The sequence below is a fragment of the Mchenga conophoros genome, linkage group LG17 (assembly GCF_057382185.1).
Source record: "Mchenga conophoros isolate Kocher_MC1m ecotype Shallow Benthic linkage group LG17, M_conophoros_male_GT1.1, whole genome shotgun sequence".
Taxonomy (NCBI): Eukaryota; Metazoa; Chordata; class Actinopteri; order Cichliformes; family Cichlidae; genus Mchenga; species Mchenga conophoros.
The window spans coordinates 7,972,085-7,991,122 of NC_140542.1; the positions used below are offsets into that span (position 1 = coordinate 7,972,085).

The 19,038-nt window shown below is 39.5% G+C and overlaps 2 protein-coding genes across 3 annotated transcripts in view; one reads left to right on the plus strand and one right to left on the minus strand.

The window, feature by feature from the left end:
• The first annotated feature begins 1,815 nt into the window (after nucleotides 1-1,815).
• Nucleotides 1,816-8,809, plus strand: mpl (MPL proto-oncogene, thrombopoietin receptor). Its single transcript, XM_085252771.1, has 12 exons — nucleotides 1,816-1,986; nucleotides 2,241-2,358; nucleotides 2,694-2,863; nucleotides 3,325-3,476; nucleotides 4,349-4,484; nucleotides 4,576-4,687; nucleotides 4,919-5,088; nucleotides 5,530-5,672; nucleotides 6,037-6,217; nucleotides 6,453-6,534; nucleotides 6,698-6,785; nucleotides 7,464-8,809. Exons 1-12 carry the CDS (start codon nucleotides 1,893-1,895, stop codon nucleotides 7,920-7,922), a joined length of 1,905 nt encoding a protein of 634 aa, XP_085108897.1. The 5' UTR covers nucleotides 1,816-1,892; the 3' UTR covers nucleotides 7,923-8,809.
• An 830-nt stretch (nucleotides 8,810-9,639) lies between these two features.
• ddah1 (dimethylarginine dimethylaminohydrolase 1) overlaps nucleotides 9,640-19,038 on the minus strand; it is an 87,065-nt gene continuing 77,666 nt past the window's right edge. For both annotated transcript variants that reach the window (XM_085252802.1, XM_085252801.1), the window contains 2 exons: nucleotides 18,318-18,461; nucleotides 9,640-13,188 (listed from right to left, as the gene is read on the minus strand). In XM_085252802.1, coding sequence (XP_085108928.1) covers nucleotides 13,072-13,188; nucleotides 18,318-18,461 — 261 coding nt within the window. In that variant the 3' untranslated portion in view covers nucleotides 9,640-13,071. The remainder of the gene's footprint in view (nucleotides 13,189-18,317; nucleotides 18,462-19,038) is intronic.

Below are 19,038 nucleotides of genomic sequence, written 5' to 3' on the forward strand. Positions count from 1 at the left end.
TTAACAATAAACAACAACAACATAAGTTAGCTTTTTTATATTCAGTCAAGCCAACAGAAGTTTAAACTGAGCATCAGAATGAAGGAGAAAGGTGATTTAACTGACTTTGACGTGGTTGTTGGTTCCAGACAGGGTGGTCCGACTATGACAGAAACTGCTGCTCTACAGGGATTTTCATGCATGGCTATGTCTCGGGTTTACAGAGGTTTACTGAGCATCCGTTTTCTGGATGAAAATCCCTTGTTGATGTCAGAGGTCAGAGCAGAAATTTGAAGGAAAAAGGGAGTCAAGCCAGGTACTAACAAAATGCATCACGTGAAGTAGCAGTTGAGTGTAAATGTAAAACCTGTCTTTTCACAATCTGATAAATATCTTGAACAGGATCTCCGTTAGTCTCAGTCGTAGCCTTGGCTTTTGTTCCTGCGCTCTCCAACATACCTTCACACACATAATCCGCATTTCTCAAACACATAAACACATACAAGCTTTTTTTTATAGAGCTAACATGCAAAATTCATGTCAGAGAAAAGATATTTTTAACAGGACATTAAAATATTTCTGCTACTATCTAAATATTGATTAAGTTTACTAATAAACACAACTCCACAGCAAAGCTTTGGTGTTTAGTTGCAGTTCAGACAATCTTTGTGGTAGGTCCTCAGCCTCAGGTGTGTCTAAACAAACAAACAAAAAGCCAGTCCTCTCAGAGATTGGTCAACTTTGGTAGCTGGCAAATCGCATGGCATCAACCATAACCAAACATTACGCAAGGTTAATAGTTTCTTAATAACACAGTCAAGTATGTGGATACCATTAGTGCATCTCAAATTATAGTCTATGATTTTTTTTGTTAAATAATTCAACTGGAAAGGGTAAACTTTCAAATATTCTCTATTCATTACACATAAAATGAAAAAAAAAATCCAAACCTTTTTTGTTTTAATTTGGATGATTATGGCTTATAACTAATGAAACTCTGAAAAGCAAGTTAGTTAGACTCAAGGTTTTCATTTCATGGTAGCAGAGATATATCAGACATATCTGTGGTGTGGTCAGCACGCATCAAATGATAAGTTTGCTTTTCTGCTCTCACGTGTTTCATTATTACTGTGTTCTAATGACATAAGGTGAAAATTATTTTCTTTTCTATACACGTCTGTGCAAAACAAACAAACCGCCCCCCAAAAAAAACTTTAATATAGTTTTAAATAAGATCTTTCGGCGCTTTCCAGTTGCAAACATCAGAGGCATCACTATACAATGTATATACTACTATACAATATAATCCATACTTTTTCTTGTGGATAAAGCCAGATTTTTCTTTTTTTTTTTATTTCCATCGTGACAAATAATAAAAATTATTTAAACAAAGTTAGCTGGAGGATGAAGTTTAGACGTAAACATGGACTTTTTGAGATGTTTTTGAAGTTCAAAACTGTGCACTGCGCTCTGCAATGCTGCAGTAAGTCAGGAAGCGGTTAATTAGCAAGGTTTTTTTTTTTCAGAGGTTAAAACCTCGCTTCTCTGTTCATCAGTAGGAGGAAAACATTGGCAGACTGAATTAATATCTGTTGAAGGTGGTCACCAAAGAATTTGAAGCACCCGAAGAACCTCATTTGTGTTCTTCGGGTTCTTCCTACATTTTCCGAGGTGTCACATTCTCTGCTCACCGCAACCTTTTTGTTTATTTACGTCTAATCAGTCCATCTGCCTCTTCTTGGTGACTACTTCTGCTGTACAGAAAGCTTGCTTCCTGTTTTAAGCACAACCCTTCAATCCTTACCCACCCTTGCCTACTTAAAACCATGCATAGGAAACAGCGTACACAAGCCTGCACCGGTGTTAATTTGATGGCCATGGTGGTTTAGAATTTCACAGCGCCTCAATTCAAGATGAATTTCCTCTACAGATTGGGAATATTCCTTAATATTCTGTGGATACAAGCTTTCTTTGTGCCTGGATTACAGTGTAATCTGTCAGAGGAAGGTAGGGCTTGAAGGATGGTTTATTTATCAACACTGGAGTATAAACTGATACTATGCAACCACACACTATTGCCAAAATGTGAAAATGGGAGCAATACAGATACTCAGAGCACGTTTCTTTGTTAGCGGGGCATAAGGCATTAATATGAACTTTGGGCTCCTTGTTAACTTGAATGCAATGCCCACAATGTCTTTTTTTTTTTTTTTTGTATTTCCAATATTCTTCATTTATTGTGTTTGTCATTTTTGGAGCAGATGTTTTGTTCTTGAAGGATGAGCCTAATCCAAAGTGTTTCTCTCGGACAACATTTGATTTCACCTGCTTCTTCGAGACTGCAGACAACAGGACTTATAATTTGTTCTACTCTATAGAGTATGTTAAACACTGTGAATCTACTGAACTTTCTGTATTATGAAAACTATTAAATACTATTTATGCATTGTGTTTAGACACTTTTTGATACTTCTGGCATGCTACTGATATTTATTTATTATTCTATGTGCACGCTTCTGCTGTATACTGACTACATTTTTAGGAAAGTTCTTAGTTAGTTAGTTTTTTTATTGATTGACCATTTTAATGGTTTATGCACGATAGTCGCCTGTATTGCATTTCTTCTTACCCGCAAGGCAAGATGTTTAAAACTGTTTTATTAGCTCATTAATGAGCAGCCCTGCCTGCTGTTTTTTTCTTTCATCCCAATCAAGCTCTCCAGCGCAGAGGTGTGAATTATCCGTCCAGAGAACAGAGAAGGGAACTTTGCTGCACATCTGCTCTTTACCTGAAGTTATGTGGTTTGTTGACTGCATCCTTACAGTCACTGAATCCTTTACGAACGCCACCATCTACACTCGGACTGTCTTTATGAACGATCATGGTAAGACATCTTGTCTTTTCAAAACTGAATTTTTCATCACATAAAGAGTATTGAAGAAACTTTACTTAGATACTGTATATTACAAAATTTAAAACATTTTCATCTTTTGATAAAGGTGACGAATAGATGCTGAGTGTTATGGGTTAGATCAAAAATAAGTTGCAGTGAACTGGAATTTAGGTTTTGCATCCTTGAATCCTAGTTTAAAGGACGGGAAGGCTTTAGGATGATTTGCAAGGAAGTAACTATGTTGATTAAAAAGAGAGAAGAAAACACAAATAGCATTGCTAACTTATTGTGGGTATCACCAGTTAACTAGAAAGTCAGGGGCCACCTCAACCTTTGCCAAGGCACTAGTCAATTATTCCCACCATCTTCCCACCTATAATCCAATACTGTGTTCTTCCTTCTGTGATGATGTCCCAGCCCCAACTCCTAAACCCGAGTGTTTTTTCTTTTAGTTCTTTTAGATCCACCAGTTAATCTGTCTTTACACCCAAATGGCCAAGTGGGACAGCTGAATCCTTCATGGACTTCAAACATAAAAGACGTACTAGTGAAGTACAGAATTGAGTACTCCTCTGAGGTCCTTTACAAGGAGTTAGATCTAGAGGTACACACAGCTGCTCTCCTTTGTCTTTCAGCTGTTCCCTTTAGGAGTTGCTGCAGCAGATCATCTGTTGTCATCTGACACTACACCCAGCATCCTCTGTCACACCAACGCTCTGCATGTCCTCCTTTCATAAATCTTCTCTGTGGTCTTCCTCTTTTCTTCCTGCCTTGCAGCTCCATCTTAACCTTCAATTGTCCGATACATCCACTGTCCGTCCTCTGCACATGTTCAAACCATCTCAGCCTTGCCTCGCTAACTTTATCTCCAAACGGCTCAACCTAAGCTGTCCCTCTGATGTGCTCATTTCTAATTTTGTCCATTCTGGTCCATTCTTGCTTCTACTGACTTTCATTCCTCTTCTCTCCAGTGCATACCTCCATGTCTCCAGAATCTCTTCCACCTGCTCCATGCTCTCGGTACAGATCATGTTGTCTGCAATCATCATAGTCCACAAAGACTGAGTAGTCTATTGTGTTTTCATCGGTCACCTATTGTGAAGCCTTAGGGTGCTTCACAAAGCAGCTTCCCTTTCTAGACCCTGGGGTTAAGACCATCTTTATAATTCTTCAAGTGTTTACGGCTCAACTGCTGTTCATGACAACTGCATTGGATGTGAATTTTTATACAGCTCCCCAAAGTCTATGAAGGTTTGAAGTTATGCATTTGGTGGTTAGTTGTTATAAAAGTCAGTCTAAAGACTGCCTAAATATAGAATTCCATTTACTGTCAGTTTGCTGATAACCAGTGCCAGAATTACCAAATGATTCCTGAGCTCTGCCTTCTGAGACTGACTCATCTCGTTGTAGCTTATATTTTTGTGGTTACTTTTTTCAAACAAAGCTTTATGATGATGCTTTTGATTTCTACCTAAGAAAGAGGACACACTGGATTCTCTAAAAGAAGGCGAGGAGGTTAAAGTGCAAGTCGCTATTAAACCTGATTCACCTTTTGATGGCCTTTGGAGCAGGTGGTCAGATCCTGCGCGAGCTGTGGTCCCCCAAAGTGCAGGTGCGACCAAGCGAGAATTACAGAGAGAATAAAATGGTACCCATTGAACAGCACCTGGTTGCTCAGTAATGATCTTTTCCATGCTTTTCAGATGACACTGCACTTTTATGCTTCACCTCTGACCTGAAAAATGTCACCTGTCACTGGAATTCGAGCAAATATGATAAAAACAACTTTGGACTTTTTTACCAAATCCTTCACAGGTAACACAAAACACTCATTCATCACTTCATGAATTATTACGCACAGGTCATTTTTCCATCCACCTGTGTTGTGGCACAAAAGCATCCATCCAAGCATCCTTCCATCTTATTGTCACACAGTTTGAGCACTAAAATACTCAAACTAATCCAGAGTTTTGAACGGGTCAATTCAACAGAAATGTATATGAAACTTTTATTTTCTGTGATTTGACTTTGTTACAACTCTTGTAGCAAGACCTCGAGGTGGACGAGTTGGACTGAATGTGTGGCTGATGAGAAAATCATTGACCAGTGTTGTTTCCATGGAGGAGAGTCCAGGGAAGTCAGGGTCAAGCTCACAAACATCTCATGTCCAAAAAGGAGGACTTTCTACACTGGAGCATTTACACTCAGCAACTCCAGTGAGTGGCATTTAATTGTTTTATTTCTATCATTCTTGGTTATTTTGCATGTGCGATCTGTGTTTAAACTAAAATTGTTTTTTTTTGCTTTTTTTTTTTAAATCAAGAAGCAGCTCAGAAAAGTCCCCATTATTAACCAACTGTGCCATGAATGACTAACTGCTACTTTAGTTTGTATGCTGAAGTTTTGCTTCTAAGAACATGCTCATACATTTACTCAGATCTTTCAGTCATATAAGTGATTAATATATACAACAGTCCTCTGGTCAGTTGTGAACATGTTCAGACTTGGTTTACCTTTCAATTTGGAGGAAAGGCAGAGGTTTGTTAGCTCTTAAGCTTGCCTGGATGTCTTGAAGGAAACTTTCAGTTAGGTTTGTGGGCTTCCTTTTCACTGATCAAACCTGAGACAAGGTCTTATGAAAGATTTTTTCTTTGCAGTCAAAACATCCCCACCAACTCATCTGAAAAGAATCCTCAAGAAAGATAAGTTGTGCTTGAAATGGGACGCTCCTCTTCCGTCACTGTCAAATTACCTACAGTATGAATTTGACCACCAGCTGAAAGAATATGAAGGATGGAAGGTAAGTAGCTGTGTATGTGTGCGCTGTCTTTACTGACATCCAAGGGCCATGTTTGAATTGAATATATCTTCCTTCCTGCCCTTTAGATTCCTTTCAAAACTATTTAGAATTATCATGATGGCACATATTCTGTTTGTGGACCAATGATATTAGGTCTAAGCAGTGTCAAGCAGTGTGAAGGCTGCTTGATCTTTCCAGCAGATGGCGCCAGCGTTGAACTTTTTCAGTTTACGTGCAGCCAGCCCTTTAAATCACATGCATGAGTGCATTTTAAGAGAAATCTCAAAGGTGTTGTCAAAGAATGCAAAGGAAATAACAGACTATAATCATATAATAATGTGATTTGGTTCCCTTTCTGTTTCAGTATTTCCGTCCAGAGATAGTAAAGGGCCCTAAGACAGAAGCATGTGTTGAGGTTCCAGCAGGCAGCCAGTACAGAGTCAGGGTCAGAGCTAAACCCGCTGGGCAAATTTACTCTGGCTTCTGGAGTGACTGGTCCAATGTGTTCACTGGTGAAAACCCCCGTGACTCCCTCAGTTACACAGGTAAGCCTCCAGCAAGATCAAAAATTCAATAAATACAAACTTGACCATAAAGTAAAATAAAAAGTATCACTAGGTAGAGATGAGTAGATTACTCCTTTCTAAGAACTAGAAGCAAGTAGTTTATTTAACTTTTAGTAGTTTGAAATGTTATCTTTAAGTACAATGATGTTCTTTGTTGCTGTAAGGGAACAAACAGATATGATACATTTCAAACTTGGATGCATTGCATTTTCAGGCGTGTTGCTCATCGTGTGTATCCCAGTGTTTATACTGATAACAGCCACCATCAGCACCATCGTGTGTGCCCTGCACATCAGGTAGATTTTATTTTTCTCACAGCTCATTCAAAATTTTAATCACCTATAAGAAAATCCAAACCAAGATGTTCCCTTTCTTTTATAAGGGGTTTTTTTTTTAACTAAATTTTATGACATAAAAAGATTTAAGGACATGTTTCCTCTCTTTTGTGCATTTTTATAGGAAAGTCAAGCAGTATTTTTGGCCACCAATTCCAAACCCTGAGAAAGTCTTGCAAGGCTATCTGACAGAGATCAACACGCAGAAAAGGGTAAGTTATTTAACTGCATTACAGGTACTTTCATCCTTGTTTTCTTGGAAAAATGGACTAGAAACAGATATTATGTGGGATCACAAAACTCCTGCAGGCCCACCCAAAACAAAAAACAGCAACTATTTATTGGAATACTCTGATCTGTATTTTATTTGGTTTTGGAAAATATCTACAGTATGAATTTAGATTAGTTTTGTGACATCTTTGTGGCATGATGATAAGGTTTCACACTCTCGTTGTATAAAAAAGTGCTTGCTTTTAAATGAATTAATATTAATGATACTAATAAATGGTGATCTTTTAACTCATCACAGTATCTAATACAGTAGAAGTCTATACTGACAGTCAAATTCATGGTGGAGAACTAGAGGCGTGTCCCTCGTGATTCTAACCTGATGAACTACCTTCTTGTAGACTTCTCCACTGAAAAGTGCTGCTTCGTCTTTGGGCTGTAACCGTAGATTCCGCTCTGATCACCAGTGTTACACATCAAAGTCAGCAAGGATTTAAATGCATTTTTTACATTTAGATGTCAAAAAATATTTTGATCAAACTAATAGCAGTATGTTTTTTGTTTTTTTGTAAGAAAAACAAAAGTTAAGCTTGCTCCAAATGAAAGCACTTTTCAAATGACATTTTTTTTCCTTATTAAAAATAAATCCCTGTACACTATAGGATCATCCTGTTCTAGAAAAGCTGTGCTCCGAGGAAAACACTACATCTGTAGTGGAGATCATGTCTGAAGAAGAGGTTTCCGAGTTTAGGAAGCCGTCAGAAGAATTCGCCGAGCTCCTGTCATCAGAAGGGAGCTTCACCAGCAGCGAACTGGTAGATGGAAGCCCGGGGACAGAAATCTTTCCAGACTACGTGACTCTCAACAAAGACAGTATCTTTCTCTGCTCACCAGCAAACATTTACATACATGAGCATGTGACAGAGAAAGGAAACCATGAGATAGGAGATGAGTACCTTCCCACGTGTTCCTGCTCTGATGGCTCCGTCTGCTTCTCACCTTGCTTATGCAGTGACCTTCTTAACCATTCATATTTGCCTCTGGCAGAGCCTGCAGAAAAATTCAGCTGCAAGGTCACTGCTGCAAGGAGTCCCGGAAACATCTATACTAACTTTCCATAAGAAGAACAAAAAGTGTAGCAAGTGTTTGGTTTTTTTTGTTTGTTTGTTTGTTTCCATCAGTGCAAATCTTCTGTACAGTAATCTCTGCCCTTTGTACTGTTTGGCTGTAAAAAAAAAAAAAAGGCTACAAAATGAAAACAGAGCTCAGCTATGAATTATTTGAGCCTTAACACATTGTTTGGCCCAAGTAAAGAAGCGATTCCACAAAGTCGTCATCAACGGTCAGCCCTGATATGTAGTCTTTTAGGATCAGATGGTATCAGATTTGGAGTTTAAGTTTTTGGTTGGCAGGATTTTACAGCGACTTTCATCTTACTTTCCATCGTCAAATTGTATATTGTATGCAGGGCTGTCTCTATCTTGTGTGAGAGAAAATGGTGAGACTATGAGTCTGTGACTGCATTCAGTGGTGTGACCAATTAAGAATCATTTCTGAGTCTTGTGCTATACTCAGCCATATGCTCACAGGATCCCTCTGCGACACGTTCCGGCTCATTCACACTGCCGCTGTTTATGGAGCAGAGAGTCTTCCGCAGCTGCTTATATTTCATATAATTTAAAGTTGTTATGTTAACATTTCTTTTGGGGGAGTTTTACACTATTGTGATACAATTTTGTACATCGCAGTAATGGAATGCAACGAAGTTTGCTTTGGACCTTGGTGTAGAAGATGTACATTCTTTCTGTATGCTGTATAAAGCAAATTTCCCCTTAAATGTTACATTGTTGCCAAGTGAAGGTGACACCCGAGTGTTTTTTCCCCTTTCACTGTCCTACCAATGTTGTATAGTGATTGTACGTGTTACTTTTTAGACATTTTTGCAACTTCCTTTCTTTTTTCTTTTTTAAAGAAAGTACAATAATAACTGAAAAAAGTGTTAATTATGCATTACAATGTTGTTTTCATGTTTTGCAGTTTTGACAATAAAATTTAACAAAATTATATTCTTTTTGGATTTTCTGTAGTCACTGAACCATTTAGGCTTTGACTGGTATTACATTTCAAAGCGAAACCCAGGAGATGCTCAACATTTTACATATTTGCCTCTGGCTGGGCCTGCAGGTAAGTTTAACTGCAAGGTCACTGCGGCAAGGAGTATCAGAAACATCTATATCAAGTTCCCCTAAAAAGAAAGAACAAGGTAAGAAGTGTACTTTGTTTCCAGTGGTGGAGATTTCATGTACAGTACAATATGTAAAGTTGGCTGTGAAAAGGATACAAAATGAGGGTTAGGGCTCAGTGGTGACTTATCGGATGATTAAAAGAAGTGTTTCCATAAAATAACAACGATAAATTTTTTCTATTAAGGCTTTTAGAACAAAAACGTTCACGTCAGACTTCATCTTCTTGCTTTTCTTGCCTCCACCTAAATAACAGCTACAGTATCCTACCTTGAGATATCTTATTTTTATTTTTCAAAGCACAAGCAGTCTTTCTGTGTGTTATACTTTTACTGTCAGTAGGTGGTGGTAGAGATCAGCAGGTGGGCTGTTGTCACAGTAAGTCCTTCTCAGACATGTGGGCAGCTACACTACATGACAGAAACTGGGAGAACATTTAGATTTTGGCCGAGTCTTAAGTTTGTATTTTTATCATACATTCACACACACACGATATCCCCGTAAGCAATATTAACTTTGTAGTAATATGAGTAAACTGGTGAGGATGTTTCACTTCAACTCTGTCATAAAAAACAAACAAAAACCAACAGACACATTACAGCTAGATGTTAATTTATTACACAAAATAATTGAAAGGCTCAATGTAAGATGATTCAAATAATTATCACTCACAAATTGTACTTAAGACCTGAGATGAAACATGGGAAATCACAACATCACGACCACTGGTGCGGACGAGGGAACCAACAAGAAAATGAACAAGAATTCTTTAACAAAATCACTGCACTGTTTGGGAACACCGTCTTCAAAAAGCAAGAACTGCATTAAATGTTCATTCAAACATTTATTGAATATTTTGGTGTCACTCGGGGAGGTTGATGATTTTAGATAATGCCAGCTCTTGACACAGTACTAATCAGACAGTGTATGACTCTATCACTCACTGGTTGAGAATCACAAATGGCTCTGCAACTACTGTATGCTATCACCCCGCATCCAGCCAGCCGCCTTCTGTAAAATATACTGCTGTCGCACTTTAATGGCACATCTACAGCGTTCGCCAGACTGTATGATATCATGGCCATAAATTAGCCCACAATCGTCTATGAGGCAATCGCAGAGGGTGGGAGAAAAGCGAGCTATGAGAGGGAGACAGTTGAGAGAAAGAGAGAAAGCTTAAAAGAGTCAGTGTTTACTGGCGTACAAGCCTCTCCTCCCAACAAGAATTCTTTCCATGTTTCATCACTGCCCACTTGCCCATACACAAATGTCTGTGGAGGGAGGTTGACTCACCTCATGATGTCATTTCCTTAACTTTCACTTGCAATCAGGGTGAGAAACGACATGGTTTGAAATCTGATGGGCTTTAACATGCATACGGTGTAACACAGTATACGTGTTTACGTATGCTATGTTGCCATGTTTACAGGCCCTAAAAACGTGAATTCAGCAACAACAGGAATAAGGCCACCGAGGCAGGTCAACCTTTCAGCTCCTACTGGGACGCAACACATGGAAACACAGCAAACAGCTTGTTCTGTATTTGAGTACAAACTCTGACTGCAGTGACATTTGGTCCTACTGGGTTCTGTGAGACAGACAGAGTTTCCCAGCAAGATCTTAGTCAACAGTGGAGTGAAAACTGCCATACAAGGGGGGAAAAAAAGAAGAAAAAATTAGAGTAATTAACGACACTGGCACAGTTAATGATGTGAGAAAACTACACTGCCTTCAGAATCATTCAGCAGGATTGAAGTCATTGATTTTCCAGAGAGGCACTGTAGATTAAAAGAAGCAGAGGTGTTCTGTTCGAGTAAATGAAAGTCTAGGTCAGAGTTTAATAATGAAAACACTAATTTTCCACCTCTGTCGGGTTAGGGTTTCTAAGTCTTTCTTACATGTCTGTCATCCCCTCTTTGTTTATACAATGTTTACATCAACAAAACGTTACAAAACCACTGCAATATAGCATCACTTGACCAGTTACTGCCATAGACTGTATATAAAAGATGGATACAGCTACACATTGGTTTGCAAGGAGCATTTTTGTCATCACCATCTTAATGTTTTGAACCTGGACGAGCAAGAAGTAGATCTGACTAAATAAAACAAAACAAAAAACAAGTAACATTGGACGCTAAAGAATATCCTGCTTCATCTTTACCTTTACGTGTTTTACCCTAAATAGATCATCATTTAAAATCAATTAAAACAATGCCATATTGTTTTAATTGATGCCGATACGACGGCATTGTTTTATCGGACACCAACTGAGACTATAAACTCATCCATGTTTTCTGAAGTCATACAACAAATGCAAAGTAGGATCATTTTCTTATAGACTTCCATACAATCCATGATCTTTTCTTCTTTTTTTAACAAGAGGTGTCGCCCCCTGGTGCCCATTATAAGTAATGCAGGTTTAAGGCACTTCCACACATGCGTAATTTTTTTGTTTTCTTTTTCCACCGGTCTGGGAGGTGACATCCATCTTTATATATAATCTTCAGTCACTGGTAGCTTCTCTAAATAACAAGTTATAATGCAAAAAAAAAAAAAAAAAAAAAAAAATCACTGTAATCACACCAGAATCTCACATCTTCACAAGGCTTTTCAAGTTTTTTAAGAACTGTATTTTCAGAATAAGAATTATTTTCAGAATAAGAATTCACAATATTTGTTTGAATTAATAAGCAATGTTATGGTTTTGGAAGTTTGTTTTAGCACCACTTGTAAAGGAACAGTACGGTGGCCCTGAGAGGCCAAACGGACTGCAACTTAAGAAAACACCAGAAATAGGAAAAATGACAACGGAAATAGGAAAAAACACAAGGGAAGTGTTTCTGGGGAGACAATAACCTCACGGACCAGTTGCAGGAACCCAAAACATGGTAGGCGTGTTTTATCATGATTCATATAATACTAATGACGGATTTTCAGGCTAATAGTCAGGCTAACACACTTACCTCTCATCTTTTCTTTCCACACAAAACCAATAGATTCTCCACTTCTTTTAAGTGTCTCCCAGTGCAATCTTAGCATATTTTGGTTCCTGCAACTAGTCCGTCGGGTTATTGTCTCCCCAAAAATACACCTCCCTTGTGCTTTTGGAAATCTGTTCTTTGCTATTTCTTTTTTCCTATTTCCGTTGTGTTTTGTGTGCTTTTGAAGCATTTTTCTTATTTCTGGTGTTTTCCTAAGTTGCAGTCCGTTTGGCCTCTCAGGGCCACCATAGAACAGAAGCAATTTGACATACAAGAGGAAAAAAAAGTGTAACTGCAACAATCACATTGAGATTTTATATCACATCGTAGCAGGACTTGCTCCAAAACACAGTTCTTGAAGAATTAGTGCATAATTCATTACATAAGCAAACACACAGAAAAATTAAATCACAGTTAAAAGGGTGACCATAAACAATGCACATCAATTGTATCATTTTTATTTGTACCCAAATGATTTCTGAATTAGCTGAATTATTAATACATCTGAAGTCAAATGTTGGTAAGACCATACTGTACAGAGACAACAGCTGACAGGTCCCACTGGGTTTCACCAGCGCTCTGTTCTGTGTGGTTCAGAGTTGTAAACACTGGACAGTAAGTAAGTGTGGTTCTACTAATGTGGTTCTACCTGCTGTGCAGGTTAAAGGGGAAATTCAACATGGCACATGGTTGACTAATCTGATCTGGGATCAGGTCTTTATCAGATACACTTGTAATTAATGACAACAGCTTGTATACAAGTGAAGCAGCATATGCTATTGGAAAATACAAATGAATTAATAAGGAGAAAATTTGACGAACATATTGTATTTTAAATCAACTGAACTATTCTTTCAAACTTTTAATTTTATTTTAGTGTTTTGGAGTGAAAGGGTAGACAGATTACTCCCTTTGCCCCTCAGCAACATTAAACTTCCCTACACCTCCTCTGTATACCAGGATGGTCAAACTTTGGGATCCATGGTGATTAGTTAAAGGCTCCGCGTGGTTACCATGCACTGAGAGACCCCGAGTGACCCCGCTCAGATGTTTGCCTTCTTGTTGATCAGTACAGAGCAGCATGTTAGGGCTCCATCCACTTTGACCTTCTCCAAGTTGGACATGGGTATCAGCATGTGGTCCTTCAGCTTCTCAAACACCTGCAGGACACACAGACAGGAGCGCAGCTAGGAATTAGCTAATTTTCTCTGTTCATTTCAATTCAGTAGAATTAGAAAAGGCTAAAGAACAATCTAATGTGAAGTAGTTAAGTTGGAAGTGGAACATACGTAACACTTAAGTTTGTTTGCTCAGCTTGTCAACTTGTAATTCTCCGTGATATAAAAACTCTGCAGGGAGACGCAAATTGTGAAGAACAAGCATTCAAGCTTTCCTGGTCTCCCGGCAAAATATAAAAAAAGAAGAAGAAAAGAGAGAGAGAAGGGAGTGAGAACTATGACGACATTCTCAAAAGACCCTTGTAAAGTAGTGTGTCACTGTGTGGACACCTTCCAGAAAAAAACTAGCGTTTTCCTACCACACTTCCAAACCAAGGCAGTTTTCTCTATAAACTCTAACTTCAACCCTGCTGTGACTTTCAGTGAGGCCTTATGGCACAGCCAGAGGGACCAACTAAACTAATTTTTATCTCATGATGCAATTTGGCTGATAAAGCCTCTGCTGAACCAGATGCCATGTGTAACCTCACCTCACTGAAGTTCTGTCTAAGTCTTGATTCTTTTCTGGGACATTTTGTGCAACACGGCCAGCAGCACAAATCAGAGCTTTCCTGAAATATTCTCAACATTGGTGCTGACCAGCTATGGACTCCTGTAACAATTATATACTATTTGTTAAAATATGTTAATTCTTATTTATATGTATTAGAATCAAACTGAGAAAACCTGCTTGCCATTTGCTGTTTTTTTAAGGATCCGCAGGGCTTGAAGTGTGGGGAGTGGCCAGTCTGGTCCAAACTGTGCAATTTGTGCCTTTTAGGGCATTTTAATTGAATAAATGAAATAACATGGTCTGAAGCAGCATGCTCGGCCTGTCCAAGAGGTGCTTCAGGTTCAGGTTTGCTTGTTTTTTTTTTTTCTTAGTCTCTTGGGCCCTAATTACACTTATTTCCAATAGAGACCAGTCTGTAACCATCTGCCAACCACATGAGAAAAATTTCTATCTCCCAATTTGTTGGCTGTGAGTTGCTAAAGTATGCTGGTAGTCACTAGATGAAACATACAGTTCTGTGCTAAATACATCCTTCCTGTTGCTTTGGTCGTTAGCAGATTGCCGAGGTTGCTCATGGTTTGCAGGGAAGAGGCAGAGTGGTTTGTAAAGCAACTGCTGTCAAAAAGTGCAGCAAAAGCTGGAAACAGACAGTTCCCCTTCAAAGTAAACATGGTGGCTGCAATGGTGACTCAAAACGTTCACATTGTTGTTCATTTTTGGCTTGTATTGCACTTTTTCAAGCTTTATTACTGTTTGGGTAGCAGTTAGCAAGCATAAAGTCGGCATCTTCCAAGCAAGCTACAACAGCTAGAATCTGCTTGTGACCAAAGTAATCATGAGGAGGTTTTTGGTGCTCTTTGTGAACAATTATCTATCAACTGTCAGCAACCTCCAGCACCCATTCAACAAGTGGTTAGGGAATACAGATTTTTTCCGTGCTATCACTAGTTGCCAAATAGTGGACAACCCATCTCTAGGGCTTTACAATTACGGATTTACTTAGGACTATTTAGCAAGTATCTGCAGTTTATCGAGACAGGTTTTACTTGACAACATTAGCTGATAACTTGGCACTTTAGCCTTTTGATGAAACATTGCTACCCCCATCCCCCAAAACAACAAACAAACAAACAAACAAAGAAGAAACCCACAATATTGTCACAGATAAAATGCTGAAGTAAAGGCTCAGAACCCAGGGAGTGATGATGGTTAGCTCCATCTTTTATATACAGTCTATGGTCTACAGGCATGGCAGCAATGCTTTAAACTAAGCAACATGCTGACAAGTGTCGTCAGTGAATACAACAGACAACTTAGCCTATTGCTAAAGCTAATAATACAGTTTGATCAATGCACTAGAATTGTGGGGAATATGAATGGGTGCACTTATTGGAAACCTGACCCAAAGTTGTAAAGGTAGAAATAAAGACAAAGTCAAATAAAAATAAAATGAAATAAAAGCTTCATGGGGAAAGAGAGTGATAAAGAAATACATTTGAGGTCACTAAAGTTAGAATGATTTTCCCTCTGGAAAACAATCCTGGAGTAACCAAGCAGAACTGCCTCTCAAAAACATCTTAAGTTTAGACCATATAATCAGACATAACTCAGGGAAAATTAAGCTTTCACAGTATTCTCCCAACATAACATCACTAAATCCTCTGCTCTTTATAGCACCTCTGAAACCAAAGTCTCTCTTTTTTTGATCATTTCCAGCTGAGTTCTCATTACTTCAGTTGAGATTTATATGCTGGGTCAGGGTGGCATGGTCTCAGCAAAGTAGTAGTTGCTATATTTCACCGGACCTTTTGTCTGCTTAGTTTCGATGTGTCCAAACAGAGCCCTCAACAGCAGCTGCCAGCACTAACCGTTGAAGGTGCCCCATCTCCACCCCCATCCGACCCTACCAATCCTCTCTCATGACCCCCTGCCTTTGTTGATGTGGAACTATTATGTAACTTCACGAGCCAACTAAAAATAGACCGGAGATCAGGCCAGACAGTGTTTAGAATCAGAAAGCAGCAGACATCTTGCAGTGTCTTGGTAATTGTGCTGACAAATCTCTACATCTCACTGAGGGAACAAGCAACAAGTTCCCCTGGGAACTGTACTAGACAGGATAGTCAGTTCAGATAAAACTGCCCTTGCTATATTACGGCTTGTATTATCTCTCGGAGACTGAAAGCATGAATGGAGATTTGAGAAGGTGTGTACTGATATTCATTTTAAAGAACAAGGGTTATGTGCAGAGCTGTAGTAATCACAGAGGGATAAAGTTGATGAGCCATACTATAAAGATATGAGAAAGAGCTGCTGAAGCTGAAGAGTTGTTAAGAAGAGAGGTGATGATCAGTGAGCAGCAGTATGGCTTCATGCTGAGAAAGAGCACTACAGACCCGATGTTTGCTTTGATAGTGTTGATGGAAAAGTACAGAGAAGGAGCTGCACTATGTCTTTGTGTATGTAGAGAAAGCAACCGATAGGGTGCCAAGAAAGGAACTGTGGTACTGCATGAGGAAGTCAGGAGTGACAAAGAAGTATGTGAGGCTGGAAAGGACATTTATAAGGAGAGTGAAACAGTGGTGAGGTGTGTAGTAGTAAGAGTGACGGATGGGTTTAAGGTGGGTGTGGGATTACTTCAGCTCTGCGCTCCTTCATGTTTACATTGGTAATGGACATGTTAGCAGATAAGTTCAGGCAGGAATCTCTGTGGACTGTGACGTTTAGAGACAGCATTGTGATTGTAGTGAGAGCAGAGAGCAGGTGGAAGAGATTCCGGAGAGGTTGAGGTATGCTCTGGAGAGAAGAGGGATGAAAGTCAGTAGAAGCAAGACAAGAGTGAAAGGAAAGGTTTAGAAGATGGTAGTGAGATCTGCTTTGATGGATAGCTTGGAGATTGTGGCGAACCCAAAAAACAGGAGGATGAGATGCTCAGATTTTACTTAGAAGTCAGAGAGGCAAGGATGAGATGGTTTGGACATGTACAGAGGAGGGATAGTGGATACAGTGGACAAAGGGTATTGAAGATAGAGCTGGCAGGCAGGAGGAAAAGAAGAAGACAACAAAGAAGATTCATGGATGCCGTGAAGGAGGATATGCAGAGGGCTGGTGTGGTAGTGAAGGATGCTAGACATTGCGTGAGATGGACGTAAATGATCTGCTGTAGGGAACAGCCAAAAGAAGAAGCAGTAGAAGTTATATCTTGTGCTATTAATATTTTTCCACTCTCTTCAGGCTACAATTTCTAAAAAGACAGTTTTTGGAGCCAAAACTGTGTTCCAGGTCAATTTCTGAAGAATTTGAACCTTTGAAAGGAAACTGGTTCATGGAACTAGCATACATATCTCAAATAGTGCTCCAAATGTTCTGTTAATATGTGCTTTCAAAAAGGGAAGTATGATATGCTCAAGATTTTATTATGTTCAAGTTGAATTCCCTCAGTTAATCTTGTTGACAAAAGTCTTCACTGTGGATTCTAGTCCAAAGACGCATAATTTGGTGAATTTTTCCTTCTAAAAATAGCTGGCGGAGGTTGAGGTTTCAACCACAGAGTACATTTTGAGGTTTGAGTACTGTCTCTGCAGATTGCAGGTTGCCAGGTTCAATCCAGTGAGAATTCTTTTGACTTGTTGTGATGTGGAATGACCCCAAAGCATCTAAATAACAGTTACGGCTCAGCCTGTCCAAACCCCAAAGAGACGGAGGTGAGACAATAACATGTCATTCACGTCAAGCGACTGTAGCAAGTACGTGTAACGGGTGAAAGGCACATCTTGAAAAATAAACAGCATGTAAGTAGGTCACTGCATGTTTCAGAGATATTTGAGAAAGCACGTAGCTGTGTGTATCCGTGTAGTGAAAATGTACACGGCGAGACAGCCGCTGAGCCCACACGGTTTCTCCAAGTTTGTCAAAGACGTTTTATTTGCAATATATTTGATGAATAGAAGTCTAATATTCAAAGGGCAATTAGTCCTGATCTTTCGGGAGAGAAATGTTGGTCTATGAAGTCTGCGACGCTCACCAGCTGGCTGCATATTATGCTGTTTGTGCTGATTGTTGCTGGGCAGCCACAGTGGATTTAACACTTTACATTTGAAACTGGCCAGAGTGAACCAAAACAGTAAAACTGGAAGTCATTGAACCTGTCAATGATATTAAACCAATTGTTACAGCAGCTGATTTGAACAACTTTGCTCAAGTTCTGAGAAAAACAAGACCTCAATGTCTCTGGCTCCTAGCCTGTGGTCTGATGCTCACAAAGGACACTTCTCATCAAACTGCAGGTTCTTTTGTTAAAAAGAAATTACAGCTCTGGCTGCGGTTAGCCTGCATTGGTCCACTAAAACAACCATGTAGCTTTTGTAGGGTTTCTTTCCCCAGTTGTTTTTCTCAGAGGCCTGGACAAGATGAACAACAACAAAGACAAGTGCTCCTTAAATCTAAATCGCTAAACCAATTTGGTTGTTCTGACGGTGGTCCTTCCTGCCAGGATTGTGGATGAATGTGCTTTATCGTCAGTGATACAAAGTTGCTGAATGTGGATGGGGAAAAGCACCTTTGCACTCTCTGGAAACTCCTCTGCTGTGCAGTGTAGAAGCACGTGTCCCTTGCTGGGCAGGTTCATGTAGATGCAGTTGGCGGCGAGGTCGTCGGGTACTGTCAGTTTGTCGTAGCGATGGTCACTCATCTGCTGCATTATCTACGCAATTGGGAGTGAGAAGACATGACAGGAAACAGACTTTGAGGCAAATGCATAAGTGAAAGTCCACATAATGTTCAGAAAGACAGACACAAGCCAGGCCATGAGAGATTTTGATTCAGAAGCGAGGCCTCAATACCAAAAGTCAGCGCCACATCCTTCTGCTGGCCAAACCGCCACAGGGGCCTGGGGGGGAAGGGGGCCGGGTGGGTTAATGGAGAACACAGGAGCAGATAGACATTCTTTCTCAGCAGATGTCATGTTATTTATGTAATCTGAAGGAGCTGAAGGTGGGACCGGCGGTGGGGGCTGAGAAGACGCTCGCGTTGCCAGGTGGAAGTCGGCGGGTGAGGATGTTATGACCAGAGGAGAGGCAGGTGCCTCTTAATGTTTATGAGCAGAACATCTGCAGATGGTTACCTCGGAGACGGGTAAGGGAGGGAAGGTTAGTGAAAAAAAAAATGTCAACATTCAGAAAAAATATTTTGAGAAGGGAGATTTTTCCCCTGAATTAAACATACATACATATACATACATACACACAAACATATATATACACATACACATATCTATCTAT